The following is a 25,912-nucleotide window of genomic DNA, read 5'->3' as shown; positions in this document are numbered from 1 at the left end:
CTCCAATCAAAGCTATTCTACGATATTACATTATTCTATCGATTTAGAGGTAGACGGTTGGAATATTTTACTTTGAACAGTTTGAACATTAATAATGTATATATATATATATATATATGTAATCTAGAACTCGATAAAATTTTATATAGATATTGAAATAATGCTTAAGTTTATATGATACGAGTTAAGCGAAAACATTTCCATTTCCGGGATTCTTTTTTAAAATAATTAATTATAAGAATTGAAGGAAGGTTTATTTGTAAATACTTAAGAAAATAAATATTATTCTGATAAGAGTAAACGATATAAAAAAGATATGTAATTTAAGAGTATACGTATATACATTTTTTTATAAAAATCAAGTACGTTTTACAATGATAGAATAAATGAGCGACTTAATAAATTTGTAAAAAATAATAGAAAATAAAACATGTTTGAAAATGATATTGTGGTTTTGTATTATAATAGTATAATACTACAGTAAATTCTTTGTTATTACATACTTTTATATTTTGTATGTAGAGTATACAAATTTCTCTTTTGTAAATTTATTCCTATTATGCAAAAGATTTATGGGATTAAAAACTATAAAAATACCATAATTAAATTTCGCTCCCAAAATTATTGTTCTATGCGTTGTTCTCCAGTGTCCTATTGTATAATAACAAACATAATGCTCCCGATTTCGGTGTCAGAAATCTACTCACGAAACTAGCAATACATTACTTGGTTCAACGTTTCTAGCAAAACGATGATATGATGTACTGGTATACAGGCATCAGAGTATTCCATTCAAACCTTCTCACTCTCTTCTGCATTTAAAATATGGGTAAAGCATCATATATAGCGAAAAGTTCATAAATTTTTTACAAAAATGTGGCATATTCAAACAGATAGACAGAATCTTAGCCCCCGCTTCAATCGACTAGAAGAGCCCTGTGAGCTTATGTCTGAAGAATTATCAATGCTGATGGTCCTCATACATTCATAGTTTACGAGACATTGAGAAAAATATAACAATACTAATACATTGGATTCTGCTTACACATCATATATGTTACTGTGTCCATAGACACAACCGATGGGATAGTCGCTTCGCTCGTATCCAACCGCCTCACGATTGCTGAAGAGCAAAGAATGACTTAAACCTAATCTAATACCTTCTATGAACTATGTATAACGGCCACCCGACGCACACGTGCAATGTAACATCGCTGTGATACCGCAGCTACAACAACTGTGCGATCGTACGCTGTCGCCGCTATTTATGAGTATTTAATGTGGTGATAGCGGCGAAGAAGTTAGTACATATTGTGAAGAAGCAAAATGAACATACATGAAAAAGCGGATAGCTTTTGCATATTTACGTGAAATGTAGATTATTCCTGCGACTATTTTCTGCGGGATATCACTGCGATTATATGTCTTTCTTCGACAAAAGTCGCTCGTTTACATCCGGTCTTAGTATACAAATATTATACTTCGTGAAATCGCAGAAAATATTGAGTTCATTCGTTTGTCAGTGCCCGTCTTGTAAAAAGTGCATTTACCACAATATTTATAAATTTTAAACAGGATGAAAATAAATTTTTTATTTATTGAAATTAAGCGTCGAGATCAAAAATACCGATAGTGGCATGTGACTTATCGTACCACCGATCGAAATGCTACTTGTCATTTTAAGGTAAATTAACACATCTTAATGCGCTGTTTATTCATGTTAATATCATGTATACATATTACATATTAACACGTTTATTGACATTGTTAGAACGCAGAAAAACAGGAAACTTAATATTAAATAATTAAATTAATGACAACATAAGTACACACAGAAAACGAAAATCTAAAGTAGTATTAATATAAAGCCAATAATTATAATAACAATTTTTTAATAGCAAAGTGATAATAATCAGTTGATATTGATATAAACGGTGAAATTATAAATGGCAGGAAGAAAATATTATTTTTATTTTATTTATTATTGCTTAGTCCGTGCCTTTCTTTACATCTCTTATGTCTATTTCTCTTCTTATATGTCTACCTCCCCTCTTTTCCACTCTATTCTATTGCACTCCCTTAATTTCTCTTCTCTATTATTGTTTTTAGTTCTGTTAAACCTTCTCCAGTCTCATTTAGCGTTTTTCCTATGTCCTTTGGTCCTCCCGTTATTTCACATTCTTCCATTACATGTCTCAGGTCCTCTTCTTTCCTTCTACATAGTCTGCGTCTTTTTTCTCCCTCTTCTTTCCAGTATTCCCTCCCTTTGATCTCGTTTCCGCATCTGGATCTGGCCAATATTCTTCCGTCCTTCCACTTCATCCTCCCTTCTAAGTACATTGGTCATTTTTCTTTGGCTATATTTCTGTAGTGTACATTATATTTGGATTCCCTTATCCTTGTCCCCCTCTCTTCTGCTTCTCTCTTTCTTCTTTCTTCTATAGTTTGGTCTGCTGTCATCCTTTTTTGCTCCTCTCCTGTTTCTACCTGCGTCCCTCGCTTTCTCACCTCTTCTAATCCCTTCTTTCTCTTTCTTGCTCTTTTCCCTTCATGGCCATTTCCCCAGTTTCTCTCTCTTTCCTTTATACACTCCTTTACTTATTCCTTTTTTGATTCTAGGGATTTCTCTTCGTACCTCGTTGCTATTTTTAATGCTCTTTCTTTTATTTCTATTAACTTGCATTCTTCTATCAATATATAATTTGGTGTTGTCATATCTAAGCCTAATATCCATTTCGCATATCTTCTTTCAGAAAGAAAATAAATGTTATATATTAGGTTGTCCGAAAAGTATCTTTTATTTTATGAGGAAATAATAGACGCACAATATTTTTTGTTTTATATTATTTTATCGAATTGCATACGATCCATTTTGTTCTGTTGAGATAAACACCGCGACATTTCATAGACTTGGTTACACGTTTGTATGAAGCTGCATTGTTGCAAAAAACGTTTGCGGAAGAAAGACACTTTCCGGACAACCTAATACATGTTGCATTGTTAAATATGTACGATATTAAAAATCATATAAATCTGTGTTTGAATCTGTTGTACTGTTACGTAAATTGTGTGGAATGGAATTTTCTCTCGTAACAGGTGATGATGTATTATTACGATCAAAGTACGTTTATTGAGAAATGTACTGCGAGTGAGATATCGATTCTGACACTGAGTGTTGTAAATGATGAGCGCATGATGAGAAGGACTGTGTATGATATTTTTTATTAATTTTAACATCTCCCTTCTAAATTTCAATTTCTGGTCTAAATTAAACAGTCTGACAGTGGATAATAAGAAATGAAAAAAAATGTATTTTCACCTATTGTAGTAGATTGCGTAGGTGTATTTATGAAATTCAATAACGAATCTTCTATTGTTTCTCTACGGTGACGTTTCCTGGCTAGTTCAGTGGTGACTGAAATGTTTCGAGTATTTGAAATATGTGTGCCCTGTGTGTTTGAATTGTTGTTGTGTCTTGTTATATGTAGCATCGTATTGCATACTATTTTCTGAATTTATTGTATCTTTTCTTCTTAATAAAAATGACAATTATTCCACATATGTATATTTTCCCCATATTGGCTGCCTATCCAAATCTCAACTTTCTACGAATGCTTCTCATGAATATATCTTTAATATTTCCCCATTTATTAACCAAATTTTTTAAATGTTTATTTTCTTACAAATACTGAAGTAACGTATATAACTTAATAGATCTATGTTACAGTTATAGAATTGGACATACTACAGTTGCAAGAAAAGTTTGCAAGGCTATTTGGGTCTACTTTAAAAAAAGAATGTTTTCCTGTATTTTCCAAAGAAAAATAGTTGGAAATATCTGTAATAATATAAAATAATATAGGAAATAATATATGAGGGTTTCTAAAATGTTTCCAATTTCCCAAACTGTGTAGGGGTCATAGATCACAAGCACGTGAGAATAATAAAACCAGAAACGTCCACTACATTGCATTACAATTATAAAAAATATTTTTCTGTACTACCGTTCGGAATAATGGATTATATTTTCAATTATATATAATTAATATAATTTTATGAAATTATTATATAAATCAAAATTAATATTATAATAATAAATATAATTAAATTATATATAATCCCTCAAATTACAAAATCAACTACATAGATATAAAAGCTGCCAGAAAAGAATCTGACAGTCACATTTTTGAAAGAATTAAACCTTGTAAAAAAAATTACAAATGCTTTGAATATTCCCAAAAATTAGCCACGTAATGGAAAGGAGTACAGCGAAAATACATTAACATAGAGAAAGTATTTTTAATTACCGACTAACTCGAGCCTGTTGTTTTGTTGGAATTATGCATTTTATCGAATAAATGGAAAGTTTTCCGTAAGCCGCTGAATATAAAATTACCTTTTGCTGTAGATGTTATAAAGTGTTGTTGCATTCTGCATAATGCGAAGTACGAAGTAGAGATGGCTATCAGTAAGAAAATTTAATTATGAAGGGATTGCATAATAAAACTTGTACTGAGAATCGAGACAAGGAGATTTAACCATAAAACAAATAAGAAACAACCTTGCGGACTATTTTGTTAGTGATAATGCCCTGACAGGACGAACACATTCAGCGTAATGTTGACGAAAAATTACATCAACATAATGATAGTTATTTTGTACAAAACAAATAAAATATACATATGTTTGGATTCGTATCTATCGTAGAGAATTGTGTTTTTTATAAAAATGTTAAGATATTGAAAAATGCTGATAAATATTAAAATGATTGTCAATTTTAACATTTTCGTGCAACATATATTTTTTAAGAAGAAAAAGGCTTACAGGCGCAAATTTTCTCCGAAATTCGAATATAAGTTTCTTCATACTTGTAACCGAGTCAAATTTGGAATGTTGGGTTGTCATGGTATAACAATTCGATAAACAATTTCTTCGATAAGCAATTCCGTGTTGAAAGAATCCGTTCCGCTTCTTTTCGCCATAACACGCCAGTACGATCGTTTTGCAATTTGGCAAAGGGCGTACGATCATTGCGATATCGGTTGTTCAATTGCAGTGTCACAGACGTCGCAGTATGTGAACCGCATGCTCGTATGTATTGCACGATTGAAAACATACGCACACTATACCTGTCGAATCGTATGTAACGTCAATTCACATCAGAGACCAGGCCACACACCGTGGGCAGGATGGCAGCCAGATGTCTGCTTTGGCGCGTACCTTCAATAGTCTTAAGTACCACACCAGGGGTCTTGGAATTTTCATAGTTAAGGTCCTTCGGACCAAGCGAGTATCTCTTGTCTTAAGTTTCCTTTTACGTTTATTGTTTACTACGTGTTAACACGGAAAGTTGGTTTTCCTCACGTCTGGTATGTTCCGCTAGCAACTTTCTCACGAGGGCGGCTAAAACCCTTCCTGGTCCACCAACCGTCTTATTATCCAATCGGAGACGGTGTCTATTGCCCTCACTTCCCTAACCAAAATTGTCATCAACAAATCCGATGGTCCCGTATCCTTAGACACACCCACCCCTAACTTTCCTCAAACACAGTATCGTCAGTAAAACTTCACTTATTCCGTATCCTTAGAATAGTCAACATATCTTTACCGGACTCTAACCTTATAACAGTCGCGTACTTAACGTATCATTGTAACTAAGCCTTACATAACGTGGTTGGAGTGAATTGTGATTTATGTTAATTCAGTGTGTATTACATTGTGATTGCTGAATTCGTAATAAAGTTTAATTAAAACAAAATTAATAGTTGTGTTACGACTCAGCTATTTTATTTCATCAACCAACCCTTATTACTGAAAATTCTCAACGCGAGAATTGATTGTAAATTTTAATAAACATAAAAAAGAAACCAACCCTTAAGTTTACGTGACACCCGTGTGCATCGGCCGTAAATAGACCGTCGAACAGCGGGCGAAGCGACTATCGCGACGACAGTGATTGTGTACACAGTTCCACATATACTCGTATGTATAAGTAGAGTAAAAGTAGTAATATATTTTTCTTAATAACTTGAAAATTATGAGTTTGCTGCACTTCGGACCACCACCGTTACAATTCCTGAGACAGAGATTTTCGAACAAGGTGTCATACGCTTTAATATTCGTCATGGCAACAACTAAAGTAGTGTGAAATTTTATTCGTTCCCCTAAGGAATATAAAGGACTTTTACTCTCACATGTATGTGGGATAGTGTGACGTCAGGGAAGGACGTGGCGTGAGGGGTAATTGTTTATTAGCGTTGTCGAGATATGTTAATGTTGTCAAGGAGTGCTGTGAGCGTTACCAAGGTATGTTAAGGGAAAAATGAGCATGGAAAATGTTGTCAGAGTTGAATTTATCGTGGTCGTGTGAAGTTCCTTGTGTCGTTGTGTCGTAGAATTAGTGAGAAACGAATACGCGAAACGCGGTTTTTATATTCGATTTCGTGTGAGTGCAACGATATTGTATTTATCATACTGTTTTCTATAAACTTATAATATAACATTCCTACATGTATAACTCAGGCAGCTCGAAAATGTAAAAAATTGTGAAATTTTCCGTACAAGTAAGCCATCCGTAATATTTTTCGTTGCTGCCATAATTCGATTTTAAGGGGTGGAATCGCTTCTTGAAGAAAAATTCAGAATTTTCTATCTGAAGCGAAATATTTAAAAAACGGTGAAAGATATCTACAAAAAAAAAAAAAATGTAAACGAAAGTTGCATCGTTTTATCGTATTTACGTAACTATGTAAACAAATTTTCGAAAAATTCATGATTTTCGAGTTACCGCCCTCCCTTGCCCAAACCACCCCTTAAAAAAATGTTGTTTACTATACATACTGAAATACCGCTGAATACCTTCGTTTCATATCTGTAAATGATTTATATGTTAACATTTCTTCTTTAAATAAATAAAACCATTAATTATAATAAATAAAATCAATTTTAATCAATTTTGACACTTGTCTTTAATAAACTGATTTCATAACGCAATATTTAAATAATTCACATTATTTACATAGTTTACACGAAGATTATCAACATCAAATCTAATTATAACGGTATAACAGTTTTTACTAATAAAGTTGACATTTAAACGTTGAATTCCCTCTTTGCATAACGGAGAATTGTATTATAAATAATAAACGATAAAAGCAGCGAAAATCGCGATTTGTAATTGGTACCATAACGATATTCCTCATAGAAACGCTTGAAACAAAGATACAAATCGCATAAATAGTCTTTCACTACAAAAATAACAAATCTGCAAAATTTTGGAACTCGCTGCTATGCGTTTTTAAATATCCGCTTTTAAACCAAGCTTATTGACAGATGTTTGACAAGACATCCTCTACTTGTACGCAAGATTTCAGAATCTTTTGATTTTTCATCAAATTGCTACATTTTTATCGCAGCATGTCATCTTCTCTCAGCCTTTCTCATTTAAAAACTCCATTCATAACTCCATCTCAGTAATTTACAATTTCGTAAGATTTCAATTTGTTTAAAATTTGTAGGTATCTGTATGAAGTAAATTCATCCTTTGAATCCTATTTCCGGCCCACAAAAATTATTACATTTTTTTCCTAGAACAAAATATTTCGTGAACTGCTTATTGAGAAAATCAAGATAGTCAAAATATAATGCCCAACAAATCAACCATCAACCTTTAACACGTTCGTCGCCACGTCGCACATATTCGTGCGTCGGGGTATACCCCGACGGAAGTATTTCCGTGGGGCTGTGATATCAATTACTTCTCAACCCCATCAGAGATAAGATCTTGACCCCCGACTTTCGGACACCACGGGGGTGTCCTGTGACGCATCTTAGTCCCCATCAGAGAAAAGACATCGACTCCCGACTTTCGGACTTCTTTGGAACCCACATCGAACTCCTCAACATCCCCAAGCCAAGGTGTATGGTATATAAGCTGAGACTTCACCCAGCTCGGCCAGTTCTTGTTCTAGTTGCTGTTCTTGTACAACAGCCCTTTTTTGGTTCAGCGTTATTCTATTATTGTAAGTGCCAAGATTATAATAAAGTTCGATAAAAGAAAATTAATAGTTGGGTTACGACTGAGCTTTCTTTTCTTTCACAACCCAAGTATCAATTTTACGTGACAGGGGCCCCGTCACTAACGTATTTTTTTTTTTTTTTTTATTTATTTGTTGAAATTACAATCAATTCTCGCGTTGAGAATTTTCAGTAATTTTTCTGGCGTGGCGCAGTGACATGGCTGTTTATTTACAATAAGTTAATACTTATTATAGATAGATATAATTTATAATCTATAAGTACTATAAGTAAGTGCATATGCTTAATTTGGATAATTAAATGAATCTAACGTTTAGGTCTAACGGGTAGTGCCTCTTCAGCCTGCGAATCTGGTCCGTCGTATCAAGTAGGTCACTAACGTATGGTGACGCTCTTCTCGTTCGAGTTAAGACGTTCGTCGCCCAGCGTGTTTCGGCTGTTTCCTGCGGGGCCTAAATCCGATCGTGGCTTCCTCGATATTCGAACTCGATGAAATTCTACTTATAATTTTTTTTTTAAATTTACTACTTCGTCATCACTACTCTCCTCACTTTCAAATATATTTTCATACTGTTTACTGAACATTTTGGGGATGAATAAATCACTGATGTACGTCTCACAAGTATGCTTCTCGACTAAATCAAAGATCTGAGATATCTGCCACGAGATCCTCTAGCTACTATTAAAACTATTTCTTAGTTTTATTGCTCAAGTGCAGCTATAGTAAAAGTCTGGACTAGGGTATTGGGGTTTTTCCCAACATTCCAAAAGGGAAGCCTCGATGTCCTTTCATCTCCAATACATATTTATAAAACTCGTACATGTATGTTCGAAAAGATCATGCCAGTTAGACTGGCATTCCGCACGCAGAGGATCAAAAATATCGGAAAATACTCGATATTGTAATTCCAATACGCTTAAAATGTAATTCCAGTACACAATGTGTTAACGTTTCAGAATCGATGCGTACTTTGTATCGATATCACGTAACAGTGTTGAAAGCTGCGGCCACAAATTGAACCTATACAGGGTGTCTCACAAACGAGATCACTTAAATATCTGTCTTATTTACGATTGTACGAAAAAACACTTCTCGAGGCAACTATTGTATTTCAAGCGGACCATGCAACGATGGGAAGAATTTTTTTCTCTAGGTTATTTTTCACGACATTTCAGGGGGTGATTTTTAAATGTAACCCTATATTTTTATCCATAGATCGATGTTTATTTTCATTCTTTACATAAAAGTATCAAGGTACTTGTATCTGAAAATGGTTAATTTAAAAGAAATTTTTACCTTAATTTTGTGAAACTCGTAAAACGGTTTATGTTTTCCCTATTTTTCCTACGCTACATTCGATGAAATTAAAATCGGAATATCTTTTAACAAGCATTTCGCATGTAATTACCTCGATACTTCGACGCAGAGAACAAAAACAATCATATCTACTGGTATAAACAATTATATGGAGCTCTATTTAACAAAAACACCGATAACTTGAAAAGACTAGAAATCTCCTAAAAAAGAAAAACGAAAAATTTCTTTCCAGCATTACACACACCCATTGAACTGAGACACCCTGTATAGCTCCAAAACTTTCTATCCAATCCATTCAACGTCTAACCACCAAGACGTTGGCAATGAACTTTATAATCGTTTCGTTGCACGTATTTCATTTCAACCGTGGGATTGTCGTCGGAACCTCGTTCGGATCGTCTTTCGTTCGTTTATTCGTTCGTTATTGACGTTCTATCTCATCCGTGTGTTCGCTTGCTCGGCGTTACGCCGATATCATTATTGGAACGTGACACGCCTGTTCCTCTCGACACGGTGACGCACAGTTTACGGAAAGTTCTGTAAGGTAGCAAGATCGTAATGCAATAATCCAGTCGATAAAATGACGGAACTTGTTTGGAATCTGTGATACTATGCGACACTTGATCGAACCAACGATTATTGAGTTTTTACACGTTGAAGCTTGTTTTAATGTGATTTGCTTTTAGCGCTAGAACTACTAGCATGGTTAAAATTATCAATCCGCAATTTTTCTTACATTTTATGACTATAGAATAAATGATATAGTTCATACAAATGCACAAATTATTAACAAAGATACGTCCTCGAACCGATGGAATTATTAGAATCGTCGAAATTACTAGTTTTTAATTGTTCATATAGTTTATATAAAAATGAAATATACAGGGTGGTTGGCAACTGGTGGTACAAGCGGAAAGGGAGTGACTCTACGCGAAAAAAGACGTCGAAAATATAGAATAAAAATTTTTTGTTTGAGACTTTGTTTTCGAGAAAATCGACTTTGAATTTTCGCTCGGTACGCGTGCACTTTATCGCGTCTCGTTATAACGGATCTCACTGTAGATCGTTGTCTCGATGGAAAAATGAAAAAAAAAAAAAATGTTTATTCTATATTTTTGACTTCTTTTTTCGCGTAGAATCACCCCCTTTCCGCTTGTACCACCAGTTACCAACCACCCTGTACATGTCAGGAAACGCAACTTTTGATGCTAGAATTACTCGAATGATTAAAATTACCAATTTATAATTCCTTTATAAAAGTTTAAGGAATATACAATGAGTAGCAGCAAGTTATATAGTTTATATATGTCGGAGATGAAAGGAAAATCGGAGCCTTCCCTTTGCAATTTTGGAAGAGTTATCTAATGCTTTAGCCTAGATTTTATCATAGCTGTAATTAAGCAATTGTTGTCATTCGATCTGATTGTAATTGTTCGAGACTTGTGATAGCGAAATTCGGCTCGAGGTGACAACTGGTCGCCGAACGTAGCCACGGTCACGGGATAAACGTTTTGCCTGACGAAGGTGTGGAGCGGGTGTATGGTTCTCCCTAGAAATGTGGTTATGGCGGCATACGGCCTCAAGAACGGGCCTGGCCACATGTGATTGTACTTTGGAGGTGTCGATATAATGGGACACACGTTGTATTAATAATCAAACTCCAGACAGAAACTGCCTAGCAACGGCGTTTGGATCTTTCTCGATGCTTCCAACGAGCATATGACAAACAAATGCAATCGTACAGCGAGAAAGATTTCCATCAGATCATTATTCGTGCGATTGCCTTGGAAAGTGATACATCGAGCAATTTACCGAGTGTCTCAGCAATCGTATTTTTGTGTTTAAAATTATTCTACGCATAGTAAAGAGTTATCCCGTTGACCGTGGATTCGTTTAAACCCTGGAACATTGTTAATAGCGTTAATTAAATTCATTATTCGTAAAACCTATCAATCGTTAATCTCATTATTCGTTAAACTTATTATTCGTAAAACATATTATTTCTTAATCTTATTATTCATTAAACTCAATATTCATTATACTTAAATCTTGTATATACACATAAATATAATCTCTATTTTGTAAAACGATGGCTAATTCAAACGAAGAATCGTTACGCGCCCTAAATTCTAATGTTAACCCGACATATAAATATAGAAAACCAATTTAGTAAATTAGATTCTACTACTATCGACTATTATATCGACTACTATTAATAATTAAAGAAATGATCATTTTTGTTACAGATTAAAATATATTAATTCTATTGCATGTTATCAAAATTTTTTCTTGCTTCAACTGTGCAATTTCCCATTTCTGTTGAATATTTACGTAGCTTTTTCTAAAATTTAATTCAATATAAAATATCAATAGAATGAACATAAATTTTTCATAAAATTCCATGTCTGGAAAATATCATTCTTTCAATATTATCTGACAATATTTAATCATATCATCCGTAACTAAAAATTGCTGTTTCAAGAATAATTTCTCTCAACAGCTTAGCTTAAGTAATACTATTTTCAGTACCCCTGAATACACAATATTTGATAAAATTAGTCAAGATTCCAGTTTCTATATTAAAATCAAAATCAAAAATATTGGAAGATAGAAATACCTATGTTAAAGTAAAAAATATTAAATTATTAAAGCTTGTATATAAAAATAACCCAATATTATTGGAATAATAATTAAATTATCACGCAAATAGGTTACATTCATAAATAAAGGTTTCATGTCGTGCAATTGTAATTGGCTTAAACATGGCTAGACGATATTGCGACAGATCCAACGAATATTCTATATCCGGTGCATTTTTCAAAGCCCTTTATCGAACGATATGTGTAAACATTTCAGTTGACAGCAGGAGCGAACCTCTGCTGGATTTCATATGTATAAATCCTGCTGGACGCAAACATTATCAATTTTATTCTTTTTTACTTTTTTATCCTTTATTCTTCAAAGTATCAAGATATTGTATTTTACATGGAAATGAAAATAAGAATCGTTTGGCATCGTTTCATCGACAGTCCGGATATCTCGAGATCAGAAAAGTCAATTTGCTGAAGTACAAAAAGCGAAAGGAAGAGAAATTGATCGTAAATAGATTTGTTTACGTACCGTCTGGCCATGAGAATATGTATTGTCATCGATGATGCATTTTTTCGGGAACGATTCTTCCGTCGTTAATTCATTTCCGGCGTCCTCTTGAACGTCAATGTCTACTTGTCCAAGGAGAACCTGCCCGGTCGTTCTTGCTGGAACTAAAAAGTTGGAATCAATATTAGAGAACGAAGTCGGCAGACGAAGTGGCAACTGAAATTGAATGAAACCAATCTTTTGATCAGCTTTTTGACCAATCAAAATCAATGGATAAAGGCAAACTTTTTATCCTTTGATCATATCGTAGGAATAATTTTAGAAGTAGGAATGTCGAGGAGTTTTTTACTTTTATGGGATGATGAATGATGGATTGTCTAGAATTTTCAGAAGTAGGAGAATTTCGCGAAGTGGGAATTCTCTGAACGGAGAAATGGCAGGAAATAGATAATTCAAGTATTCGTTAGAGAAATAAAATTATTGGAGAACGTAGGAAAGATTTAACTCTATTGCCTTCTTTCGCTCATTTCTTACCCAATTGTATCTTTTTAGCGTTAAAAATATTTCGAGTTTGAGCTAAATATGAAATGAAAATTTGTTATTGAGATGCGTGATATGTTTTGTAAATTTGATGTTGAACATTTCCTTAAAGTATTGCGAATCATTTTTATCTGCCAAGAGAATGAGAATGAGAATGAGATTGAAGTACAAAAATTCGAGGTCAGCAATATAGGAGTTAGCGATACATTCATACAAGTTATGTACAGTATGCCCGTTTTAAATCTGTACACACAATTATTTCTGTAACAGAAGTGCTAAAAAATGTTTCAAATGAAAGCCGTTCGACTTCATGGGAGAAACTTAATAAGATATTTCGATTTTTTTTTACATTTGAGGTGAACGTCGGTGCCTACAAGAAATACTCTTGATTTTCAACAATAACGTTTATTAGACTCTTAACAATTAACAACAAACAACAATTAACGATTAACGTTTAACAACGATTAATAACAAGTTGCAATCAACGCTGAATTCTCAAGAGTCAATAACCCGTTTCTCTAATTGTGTTTGCTTCGCTTAACCTTTCGCACTTCGCAGCTCGGGGCAGAATGAATCTTTTGGTTCAAAACCAAACAGATTATTTTCTTTGTTGCCCCTCGATATCCCCACTACGCGCGCGTTTATTAGAAGTCCGCGGCGGTTGCCGCGTATGCATTCTACCGAATATTCAGCGAAAGAACCGTAGGGATATATCGATGGTACTGTTGAGAATTGTGAATCTTTGAAGCCGAAATAATGTTATAAGAACACTAAGTTTATACTGAGGATTAATATTAAAATAATGAAGTATTTATTTCATGAACGATTCCTTATATATTCATCGATACACACTTGCACGCGTCTCAGCACTTTCTTAGACGCGTTACCTGACTTACCCGGGAAAGTAAACTTAACCGACTCTTAATTGAACTGTTTACATTCCTTTGTTTTCGAGGCGCTTCGGACACACATACTTCCACACACTGATATTCACATACAAGTATCTCTATTACGCATTTAACCTAGTCCAGCACAGAAAATTATACATGTCTCAACAGGTATATTAGGCTTTCAAGGTATAGCGCTTTATGTCGCGAAGCCGTTGGAAATTTCCGTGGTCTAGTGCCGCCACAACTGATCGGAAAGCTAGTCAAGTTCGGTTCAAAGAAGTAATAGCAAGTGAAGTTATGTTCTGTGAAAGCGATATTTACATGAGATTAGTGATGGGTGCTGGTTGCCCCACCAACGGTCCCTTGCGGGTGGAGATAACCGTTGAACATGAAATCCGACCTTCCCATTTTTTACCGGATTGTACAATAACCCTAAGGAACTTTTCGACTTATTTATTTATTAAAATTACAATCAATTCTCGCGTTGAGAATTTTCAGTAATTTTTCTGGCGTGGCGCAGTAACATGGCTAACTTCTCGACTTGAAAAATGTTTTGAAACAATTAAATGCCTTGACGGTAAAATAAAGATGCTTAATTTTATGACAGTTGCTTAGGATTATTTTGGTCCGACTAATTATATTTGTACAGCTGGTGGTCGTCTTGACTGAGGCATGGATTTTGATTTATGCAGACGTAACAATAGTATTATGTTAAAAAATGTTATACTGTAGGGTATTTTGTTACATTATAGTTGTTTTGCTTAATCAATCGTGGCTTACTCGTTTTACGCGGTTAGTATAATATACTAGAGTTATATATAGTTTTAAGTATGTATAATGACTCTTTTTTATTCATTTTTTAGCTATCTTTTGATAGATATTTATTTATAATTAAGAAAAACTATTCGTGTACTCTTCGTGTTTTATAATATTCATGAAGAATAATATTAATATAATTGCACACTTCATTAATATTTCATATTTGATCAACCTTCTTACACACATGCCTGCCTATTTTTTTATAAACGTATGTGTCTGATTATAAAGCTGTCTCTTTTACTTGATCTTATGGTTAACCCAAATCTGTTCTTTGTTATTTCAATTTAATTTATCATCTAGTCTGGTTTGTGCAGTCGAAGTGAAAAATATTAGTAAAATTTTACAGATGAGAAGTTATAACTTGTTAAGAAATATTCGATAATAAGAGAAATTAAATTTTATAAATGAATATTACCAATTACAAGTCATCTGATTATTCTGTTTGACGTAAAATTATGAAACTGTAAAATCTAACTCTATAATCTGCAGTTTATAACTTGTCTATTTAATGATATTATTAATTAACAAATTGTTATGCAAGATTCTTCTTGTGTCCGTATTAACAGTAATATAAGTAGTTAAATTTATCAGACTAAATTAATTTTTTGAAAATAAATTCCATTCATCTATAGTGACTTCTTAATATATTAATGTAATATAACTAAAGGAACTAAATCGGTACAACTAATCGATACGCCTTTCCAAGTACCCACCTTTCTGAAGGACCACGGGCATATCTCAGGGTCACATGGCCCATTGAAATTTTCCATCCCTTCTGACCCTTCGGCACTTTCACTTTCTACCTGCACTGTAGTTCGTACTCCTAGCGAGTTCATCGGTTTTGTTGAAAGATTATTCCACGGTACTACACTGGGCCATTGCGATATAAACATCTGTTCCCAGGTGTGCTCAGTATCACACTAGTTTCACTTATAGCACTGTCTTCATCAATGACCCACAACTTCATATAATCAACCGCCGTGGAAGTCGTTTGCGGTTCTTCGTACTCGCCTTCTCGCTGCATCGTGTAGCGGTAGTTCAGTAAAATCACATAATACCGTCCAAGGAACGTCTGGTGGAATCCAGGAGCGGCTTGCGTCCTTTTAAAATTGCCATCGAATCTCTCGTCTTGTACACTGTCGTCTTCTTGCGTTTCTCGTTAAACGCCCTGACTGATGGTTCGCCTTCGCACCACCTGAAATTTTCTCACGACTATTCCGTTCTCTGGCCACGTTTTAATCTGATTATCGACTTCGACTTTATCTGAAGAAGATAGTCTTCGCGGTCTTTCATAAACAGGAATGTCGCCTTGCTGAATTAAATTCATTTTCTCTACTTCTGCTCTACTTCTTCTCTATTTTAGACACTTTTGGAAATCCGTTATAATCTTTGCCATCTATTTTATGAATGGAAATGTCTCCGTCTTTTATGTTTATTTCGACGGTAATTAGAAAGTCTGTGCCAATGATCAACGAATGTAGCATCAAGGTATCTGACACTATATGTGCCGTTCCAATTCTCACAGACTGATCCGTTCGCATCAAAGCCAACTCGCTACCGGTGTCTACTAACGCTGTCAATTCACAATCTCCGACCTTAACGTCTCTACGACGCTTCGTCTGTAATGATTGTGACGCATCTTCAGGTGATTTACTCGTGTTATTTACATTGCGATGCAATGTGTCCGTATTTCTGGCATTTGAAACATCTAACATTTTTGATTTTCATCGGACAGTTCACAACCAGATGATATTTATTTCCGCATAGAAAGCACCGTCGTTCTCTCATCCCCTTGAATTTTTTTTCGACTCGCTTACCCTTCGTCTTTGCGTTTTCCTTCATGGCTTCGTACAGGACAAGCTTCTTTTCTAACTCGCGAATATTCTTGGCGCCGTATAGTACCATTTTGTTGGTCTCCTTGTCACGAATCCCGTCGATGATGTATTTTATTACGGACGAATTTTCCATACCTACTTGTTTAGCTATGTAGAACATTTTACAGACATACTCTTGGTATGTCTCGGTTTCTTTCTTGGTTTGACGCGACAGCTCCTTATGTACGTTGTACGAGTCTATTTTTTTCGCAAATTCGGTCACATCGCGCTTTTCTTCATTTTCTTCCCCTTCGTCTCCTTCGTCCTCACCGTACTCGATTTCAAAGGCGATGGAAACTCTTAGACGATCTCGCAGTTCTTCCTTTGCACCAGTTGTCCTTAATCTTCGTTTTCTTAGTTCATCTTTCAACTCTGCAACTTCCATTATTTTGATTCGCTCCAGCTTATCGTTAACAACGCACCTTTCTTCAACCTTAACGATGTTATTATCCACGTTTGATCCTTCGCTCATTGTGGATAATGATTCAGCTCAATTCCAATTCCAGTCCAATTTCACAATTACGAGCAATTATTTCACAAATACTCGGCGGTGTTTAACGATATATTTATTTAACACTCGTTTCGAAAACTTCTCACTATTTTCACTTCTCGGTTACAACTAGACTCTCCTGCTTCGCTGTTAAAACTCAAATGTTTCTTCTCGTTTCTTCTGTCGCCCTTCGACATCCCCACTACGCGCGCATTTGTTCGTCTATGACCGTTGCCACGAACGCCTTCTTCCGAATATTCGGCAGATGGGCCGTAGGGTACCGATGGCTCATTAGGCATGTCGACCTTACGCTTCTGTGACATATTTTATATCAGAAAGTTCCATTGCCGGGTGCCGCTACAGTATCGCTGTATCGCTGGTACTGCTCGTTGTATCAACGTTGTAAAATGATAAAAAAGAGAATACAGTATTTTTAATGTGAAAAAAACATTAAAAAGAGAATACACATTTTTAATGTGCGATAAATATTAGCTCGAAAGTTAACAATAGTAATGAAGAAAACATGGAGCGTGGTAGAAAGAATATTCAAACAGGACTACAAAAGGAGAATGAAGATGTTTGGAGCACTCGTAGAGAGCGTGGCTCTGTTTGGTATAGGGTTGGAACATGGAAGAAAGACTGGATAGAGTACAAAGGAGATATGCGAAATGGATATTAGGTTTAGATATGACAACACCAAATTATATATTGATAGAAAAATGCAAGTTAATAGAAATAAGAGAAAGAGCATTAAAAATAGCAACGAGGTACGAAGAGAAAGCCCTAGAAGCAAAAAAGGAATAAGTAAAGGAGTGTATAAAGGAAAGAGAGAGAAACTGGGGAAATGGCCATGAAGGGAAAAGAGCAAGAAAGAGAAAGAAGGGATTAGAAGAGGTGAGAAAGCGAGGGACGCAGGTAGAAACAGGAGAGGAGCAAAAAAGGATGACAGCAGACCAAACTATAGAAGAAAGAAGAAAGAGAGAAGGGGGACAAGGATAAGGGAATCCAAATATAATGTACACTACAGAAATATAGCCAAAGAAAAATGACCAATGTACTTAGAAGGGAGGATGAAGTGGAAGGACGGAAGAATATTGGCCAGATTCAGATGCGGAAACGAGACCAAAGCGAGGGAATACTGGAAAGAAGAGGGAGAAAAAAGACGCAGACTATGCAGAAAGGCACGAACTAAGCAATAATAATAATAGTAATAAGTAATACTAGCTCGAAAATTATTTAAAAATGGGGATCGACATGTTATTTAGCAATTAAGATAGAAACATTTACCAGCTGGACAAATTGTAAAGTACAAATTAAATAATAAAAAAAAGACGTTTCAAAAAATATATTTTCGATCTGAAATTTGAAAACTTTTTTATCTACGATTACCGATAAAGAAAAACAAACATCGAACATTTTTGCCTGCTATACGAATTTGCAGAGTTTCGTCAAAATTAGCGCGTGACACTTGGGTGATATCCTTTATTAGTTAACAATTAGACCATTAATAGTGATAGTGATAGCGAATAGCATTAATCGTATTATTTTGTACTGTTCTTGCACTCTTCGTTTCTTTTGGAAATTTGTTTCGTTAAAAGGAAACGTGACAAAAATATTCCATCGCATGCACTACTTTTCAATGTATTTACAAATATTGTTTGATGATTTTGTTACAAAATACATTATATGATGTTACGTCCGATGACGCTTTGCGTAACCTAGAATTCATTCCTCGGTCGAGACGGCCATTGTCTGTGCAAATATAATTAGTCGGACCGCTCTAATCCTAAGGAACTGTCAAAAATTAAGCATTCGTATTTTACTGTTAGGGCCCGCAATTGTTACAAAATATATTCAAATCGAGATGTTCCTTATGGTTATTGTTCCGTCAGGTAAAAAATGGGAAAGATCGGGTTTCCTATGTTCTATGGTCATTTCCATCCGCAAGCGACCGATGGTTAGGCGACCAACACCCAACAATAGTTTTCTTCTGAGGTAGCATCGTCACCGAACTTTACTGGTTTGCCATCCTTAGACCAGTCAACGTCTTGATTGGTTTATCAGCCTTAGATCAGCCGTCTGTTTAACTTAAATCTTTACGCACCGAGCGTAATTGTCTATGTCTACAAAGTTCCTGGAATAAGGTGTATATTGTAACCTGTTACTTCAGTGTTATAATCAGTTCAACCACCTCTATTATCATAAATGAAATAGGGGATCGATCATTTCGTTTTTTTTTTTTTTTTATTTAGTTGTTTACATTCACAATTTGTCCGATTTGGACATTTGGTAGAATTTTTTGGCTGTTTGATTATCATGTGGGTGGCTACCCCCAGCAGGGTACCATCTTCGTGTTTGTTAGATTATATCCTTTATCAGCGATCATTTCGTGGCGTCGATTATCTAATCTTAACGGGAATTTACGACTCCCGTTGGTCCGCTTCCTCGCGATCGCGTCTCTCCGCGAACGATCGAACAATGAAGATTAATTCCACTTGGACTATTTCAAATACTTAATTTGGTATTTAGTCAATTTTAAAGAACTATTCAGCGATTATATCTGTTCGGGATTTTGGATAATCATCAGTTTACGACATGGACGCTACATCTGCCTTCTTTTTAAGAAAGTCCGAATTTCCTACCTCCAAAGCTGTAAATTTTACGATGCGAATCTCATCAAAAGCTTAATTGTTGGGTAGATGATACATTTACACTGTACATGTGAATGTGTGTGTAAGCGTTAGAGGGAGTCCAGGCTTAGTGGAGACAAAAGACTGTTGCCAGATGTTAGAAGAATCTGGAAGAGTCGGTTGAGAACAAGCGTGGATGCAACAAGGTTATCGAGGTCTTCAGAGTGTAATATATATGTATAGCTGTTGTGTGTAAAATAAAGTAAACTATTTGTATTTCCGAATCCTTTCCTTACCTTAACATTAATTAACAACCTAAATGCTCAATACACAATTATAAAATTGGAAGGAATAGATTCCCACCTCATAGAAACCATGGTAAGTAAACCCCGGGACGAAGAGTTAGTATATGTCGGGTTAACATTAGGATTTAAGGCGCGTAATGATGCTTCGTTTGAATTAGCCATTGTTTTACGAAAACAGAGAATATATTTACGCGAATAAACAAGATTTTACAAAATATTATGAATAATGAGTTTAATAAATGATAAGATTAACAAACGATAAGTTTAACTAATAATTAGATTAAAGAATAATAAGTTTAACGAACAATAAGAGGAACGAATAATATGTCTTACGAATAATAAATTTAACGAATAATGAGATTAACGATTGATAGGTTTTACGAATAATGAATTTAATTAACGCTATTAACAATGTTCCGGAGTTCAAACGAATCCACGGTCAACGGGATAACTCTTTACTATGCGTAGAATAATTTTTAACACAAAAATACGATTGCTGAGACACTCGGTAAATTGCTCGATGTATCACTTTCCAATGCGATCACACGAATGAATATCTGATGAAAATCTTTTTCGCTATACGACTGCATTTGTTTGTTATATGCTCGCTGGAGGCATCGAGAAGGTTCCAATCGTTGTTGCTAGGCAATTTCTGTCAAAAGTTTGTTGTATACTCTTTGGAAACATCGAGAAAAATCCAAACGCCGTTGCTAGGCAGTTTCTGTCTGGAGATTGATTCCTAATACAACGTGTGTCCCATTATATCGACATCTCTAAAGTACAATTCTATGTGATTTCTAGGGAGAACAATACAACCGATCCACACCTTCGTCAGGCAAAACGTTTATCCCGTGACCGTGGCTACGTTCGGCGACCAATTGTCACCTCGAGCCCGCTTTCACAAATATCAAACAATTACAAATGACAATTGCTTAATTACAGTTATAATAAAATCTAGGCTAAAGCATTAGAAGGCTTCCTCAAAATTGCAAAGGGAAGGCTCCGGTTTTCCTTTCATCTCCGACATATATAAGGGTCAGGCAAAGACTCTTCAAACAGTCTTCACTACACAGTGCAAATAAATCTACTAAACATAACATTACTCTGCATCTTTAATCCACCTCCATCTTGGGCGTTAATAATGCCACAGGGTCATAAAATAATAATAGAAAAACCACGTCTGACAAACATCCTGCCGACCACAACCATCGAGACGATAATCAGCTAGTGTCCCTGGCCCAGAAGGCAGTAACGGGATAGCCAACTATGACCGGCGCCTGGCGACAACCCAAACCCTAGCATATGAACGTTCCCAAAATCAGTACTTGACACACTCTATTGCAAGATTCTGAACCGTTGTACGCAGAAAAATACAAGGGAAGAACGGCAACACATCCAAACCAGCTGGCTGCTGAAGCGAACAAAACTTTCATAGAAAGAAGACTAAAGAGAACTGACCTCGCTCAAGAAATAAAATAGTCAATCTCGAAGATCGTATCCCGCTGGGGGGTAGCCATCCACATGTTATTTAGCAATTAAGTTAGAAAAATTTACCAAATGTCCAGCTGGACATTTGTAAAGTTGTAAAGTAAAAATTGTAAAGTACAAATTAAATAATAATAATAATAAAAAGAACTCTAACACTCTGAACCGCTACTCTGTTGGATTCGTACAATAAATTTTGCTATCATATCTAAAGTCCGAATTTTTTACCTTACTCACGAAACGTTCGAACTACGACGCGAGTAAATCACCGGTTATTTGTTAATTTCGTGACTTCTTGTGTCTCCTACGTGACAATGGCGTTCACGGTTCACGATATCAACCGATCAGATGCAACCTGACTGATCGTCATGTAGTTGAGAATTCGTATCAATGTCATCGTGTATCTTCGTTAATTTAGAAAGAATAAGATCTTTCATCTTATGGACAAATTGCTGCCATGCATGATTGATGTCATGTCTTTAAGTAGAGTGATTTTTATATAGTAGATTTTCATATATTCTGTGTCACATCCACCAGCATCGAAACATTTATCTTATATAATATTTAGCACTTCCGAGATGAATTTTTCATTTAATAACGAACGCAAAAGTATAATGGTACTGATTATAATGCACTAAAAAAAAAAAGAAAAAAAAATTAGTCATGATTATAAGAATAGAATATGTAGTCTCATTTATAACAAAACGCAACATATTATAATATAGCTATATTATACCCAGCAATTTTCCTAAAATTGCTCTTCAGAAGAATGATCAGAGCTGGTAATGTATTAAATTGTGATTGTATTCGATATTAATATTATGTTATTAGAAACTGCAAAAAATTCACAAAAATGTCGTAACAACATATAATAGGAATATAAAAAATAAAAATTGTCATTGACGATAACTCGCATGAAATGTATTAAGGTTGGATATTATTATTCGTTCCCTTTTTCATAGTTTACTAAAGCGTTCAATTACTCAAATGGAGAGAACGCTTTGATTTTTCCGAAGCTTCTAAAGAGTAAAAATACAGTGTTAAATGGAACTTGTTAGAATTAATAATGTCTAAAAATGTAGTTGGTAATTCTTTTCGATTCTCTCTGTTCTCCTTTCTTCTGGAGTTTCGCTATAATTTTTTCTCCCATTCCTTTCGAATCGCTTTATTCTTGTTCGTTATGGGAAAAGTTTCCACCGCTGCATGCGAAACGCCATTATCCTAGAAGTTCCACGTTACTCGATTTTTTGCAGCAAAATTTACTTACTACCAGCTCGTCGTCTAATGCTTTTCTCATGGCTCCATTTCAACTAGCTGGTTAACGACGCTTTTATCGTTTTGCAGAATGAATTTTAGGAATTTTCTTTGGATGCAGACTCTAAGGTTGCTTTCCTTTCTTAATGGCCGGTTTTTAATTATTTTTGACGAAGTTCCAAACTGTTGTAAGATTAAGTGACATAAAATTTGTCTTTGTGCTTTTGTTATTGATAGTATCTGTTCAATTATATTATTTTTGACTCTCCTATTTCCATGCTTGTCGTATGATTACGTATTTAGAATTATGAATTCGAATGTTAGAGATAGGTTTCAAATGAAATTTACAAATAATTCTTATTGATAATTACTGGTCATTAATTTGAATTTTTTAATAATTCAAAATATTTATATGAATCGATTATTTATTATGTAATGGAAACAAAATTACAGACAGATGTATGTGGTTGTTAACTAAATAACAAGATTAAACGATATTCTGTCTTTTTTTTTGTTGGCCATATTTCCAGGAATAATAAAATATTTTTAACAAAAACTTGGAGAAATAATAAGAATCTGCAGGATTTATTCAATTGCCAGAAAGATGAAATTTTTTATATTTTCTAATCATTTATTGTTTAATAACTGATCTTTCTTTCTGCATATTAGACTATACTAATTCTAAATAATTGATGTTAAAACAGAAAGTTAAATATACATATTACCATTTGATAAGATATCTGTATTTCTTAATACACACTTAATTAACACTTATTATATGCTCAAATGAATTTATATAATCAGAATATAAAACATAGATGCACAAGCCAGTAAGTAAACAAATAAATGAAATAACAATTAACAAACGAACTATCTCTTTTCATTTCACAATCTTTCTACACAATATTCCGAATGTACCAATATTATTCGTAATTTTGTTTCTCTTAAATGTCAGTTACGCTAAAATATGTTAAAAATTATGCTATACGATCGATAAAACGAGCAATTTATTATATTCTCACAATAATTAATTTGCCGTATATTATATACATTCTACACATAATTATTTTCAAAGAGTGAACGAAACAATGCGATAGACTTTTTGATCATATTAAATAATAAATAATTATAATAAATAAGTCAATAATTCCAAATTATCTTATTCCGTTGGGAAAATCATCTCTTTAAGGTTCGATTGAATTTTGCAGCACTCAAAAGGAACAACCCAGACTTAATAATGTAATTTACACATATACAGAAGAAATTCTTATTATGCTTATAAAACTTCGGACAAGGCAATTTTTGGTAACGGATATAATTTTCAGGAAATAAAAGGAGGAATTGAATTAATAAGGAGAAGAGAATAAAGGGAAGAGACATAAAAGAAAGATACTCGGAAAAATTGCAGCGATTTAAGACTGATTGCTGATACGAGAAAACGATAAAAAGCAAGACTTTCAACGTTGAAAGAGAGACCAACAGTGCTACATTTCCATTCGCGCGATTCTTGACAATACGCCCAGGACAATTTACATGAATGAAAAGAAAATAAAACGAGACGAGAATGTTACAGCGGGAAGAAAAGGAAGTATAAAAAAATGAAGGTCGCTTCGAAAATCAACGAACCAGCGTAAAACAGATTGCAGAATGTCAGGCTTTCTTTCGACGCGTACAATTTCATTCGAACTCGTCATTTTGTCTCATTTATATATTTCCGTATTTTTCTTCCCCTCATTGAATATTTATGACGGGTTATATTTACCTTCGTGCAACGATCAACCACGGAGCATATTATGCGAACAACGTGAAATTTTATTACAATTACGTGGCGGCAGTTTTATAGAATAGCGACAATTTTGGACGGCCCTGATCCTGTCTGACGGTCCTTCGCGTGTCTTTCTTAGTGGTTTGTTATTAACCGAAGCGAGTCGGTGATGCTATGTAATTTCATTTTATTATTTGATATAAAAATCTCTATTGTTAGATTTTATACGAGCCGAAAGATTATTAATGTGGGATAGCGTGACATGAGGGAAGGACGTGGCGAGAGGGGTAATTGTTTATTAGCGTTGTCAAGATACGTTGACGTTGTCAAAGAGTGTTGCGAGCGTTACCAAGGTATGTTGGGAAAAAGGTGAGCATAGAAAACATTGTAACGAGAGTCGAGAGAGTCAGAGTTGAATTTATCGTCGTCGTGTGAAGATCGTTGTGTCGTTGTGTCGTAGAAGTAGTGAGTAACGAATACGTGAAACAGGGTTTTATATTCGATTACGCGTGAGTGCAAACGATATTGTATTGATCATACTGTTACCTACAAACTAATAATATAACATTCCTACATTAATGCCTCAGCACAAAAATCACGTACATTAAACACGATTTTCTCATATTTTTCTCAAATATAAAACATCTTCTCCCGATAATAAAGCACGAATGAATTGGGAATGTGTTGCAGAACGTAGCAATGTTTAACAATTTACAAATCAAAATCTATTTCTAATACAACATCCATCCCGTTGAACCCTCGAATGATGCTGTTGGGTTATGTGTGACTACAATAATTTCCTATTTAATTTTAACTTGAATTCTAAATTCTATGCAATAAAGACGACTAATAACCCTTAAGGCGTAAAAAGGCAATTATTGCTAAATCGACAAAGACGACTAGGGGAACAGTGTTCGATAGCCATTAACTTCGCTCGTGACTTATAAAAGTACCAAAAAGGAATAAGGAAAGAAGCAATCTTCGTCGGATTCTCTCACCTAGAACGCAATAACGTGTAACATAGGTGGAAACACCTTATAAATATTGACAGACTGGCCACGAGGGGTGACAGGTTAAAGCCATTAGAAGTAATTGAGGCACGAGGCATTACGAGATTACATCGCTTCGACTGCAATATCGGCTCGACTGCGAAAATAGGCGGTTTTCTTCGACCATTTTCCAACCTTCATATACGGTGAACGATATATATCTAAATGATTAAGAACCTATTGTCATTAACTTTTATATAAAGTAAAAAATAACGCGCTTTTTGACATAAATCATTTATTATTTTTTGGAAGCTATGTACGGTATATAATATCAGAACGTTGTATTTGACGTCTAATAATAATAATCATTGTCAGTATATTTGTTCGTACAATTTACCTATTAATCACTAAAGTATT

The 25,912-nt window shown here is 34.6% G+C and overlaps 1 protein-coding gene across 1 annotated transcript in view; it reads right to left on the bottom strand.

Moving 5' to 3' along the window:
* Nucleotides 1–25,912, bottom strand: part of LOC126866820 (uncharacterized) — a 286,193-nt gene that overhangs the window by 40,148 nt on the left and 220,133 nt on the right. Inside the window, exon 2 of the mRNA XM_050620780.1 lies at nucleotides 12,476–12,618. Coding sequence (XP_050476737.1) covers nucleotides 12,476–12,618 — 143 coding nt within the window. The remainder of the gene's footprint in view (nucleotides 1–12,475; nucleotides 12,619–25,912) is intronic.

The sequence above is a fragment of the Bombus huntii genome, chromosome 1, assembly GCF_024542735.1.
Source record: "Bombus huntii isolate Logan2020A chromosome 1, iyBomHunt1.1, whole genome shotgun sequence".
NCBI lineage: Eukaryota > Metazoa > Arthropoda > Insecta > Hymenoptera > Apidae > Bombus > Bombus huntii.
This window is presented reverse-complemented; position numbering and strand designations above follow the sequence as displayed.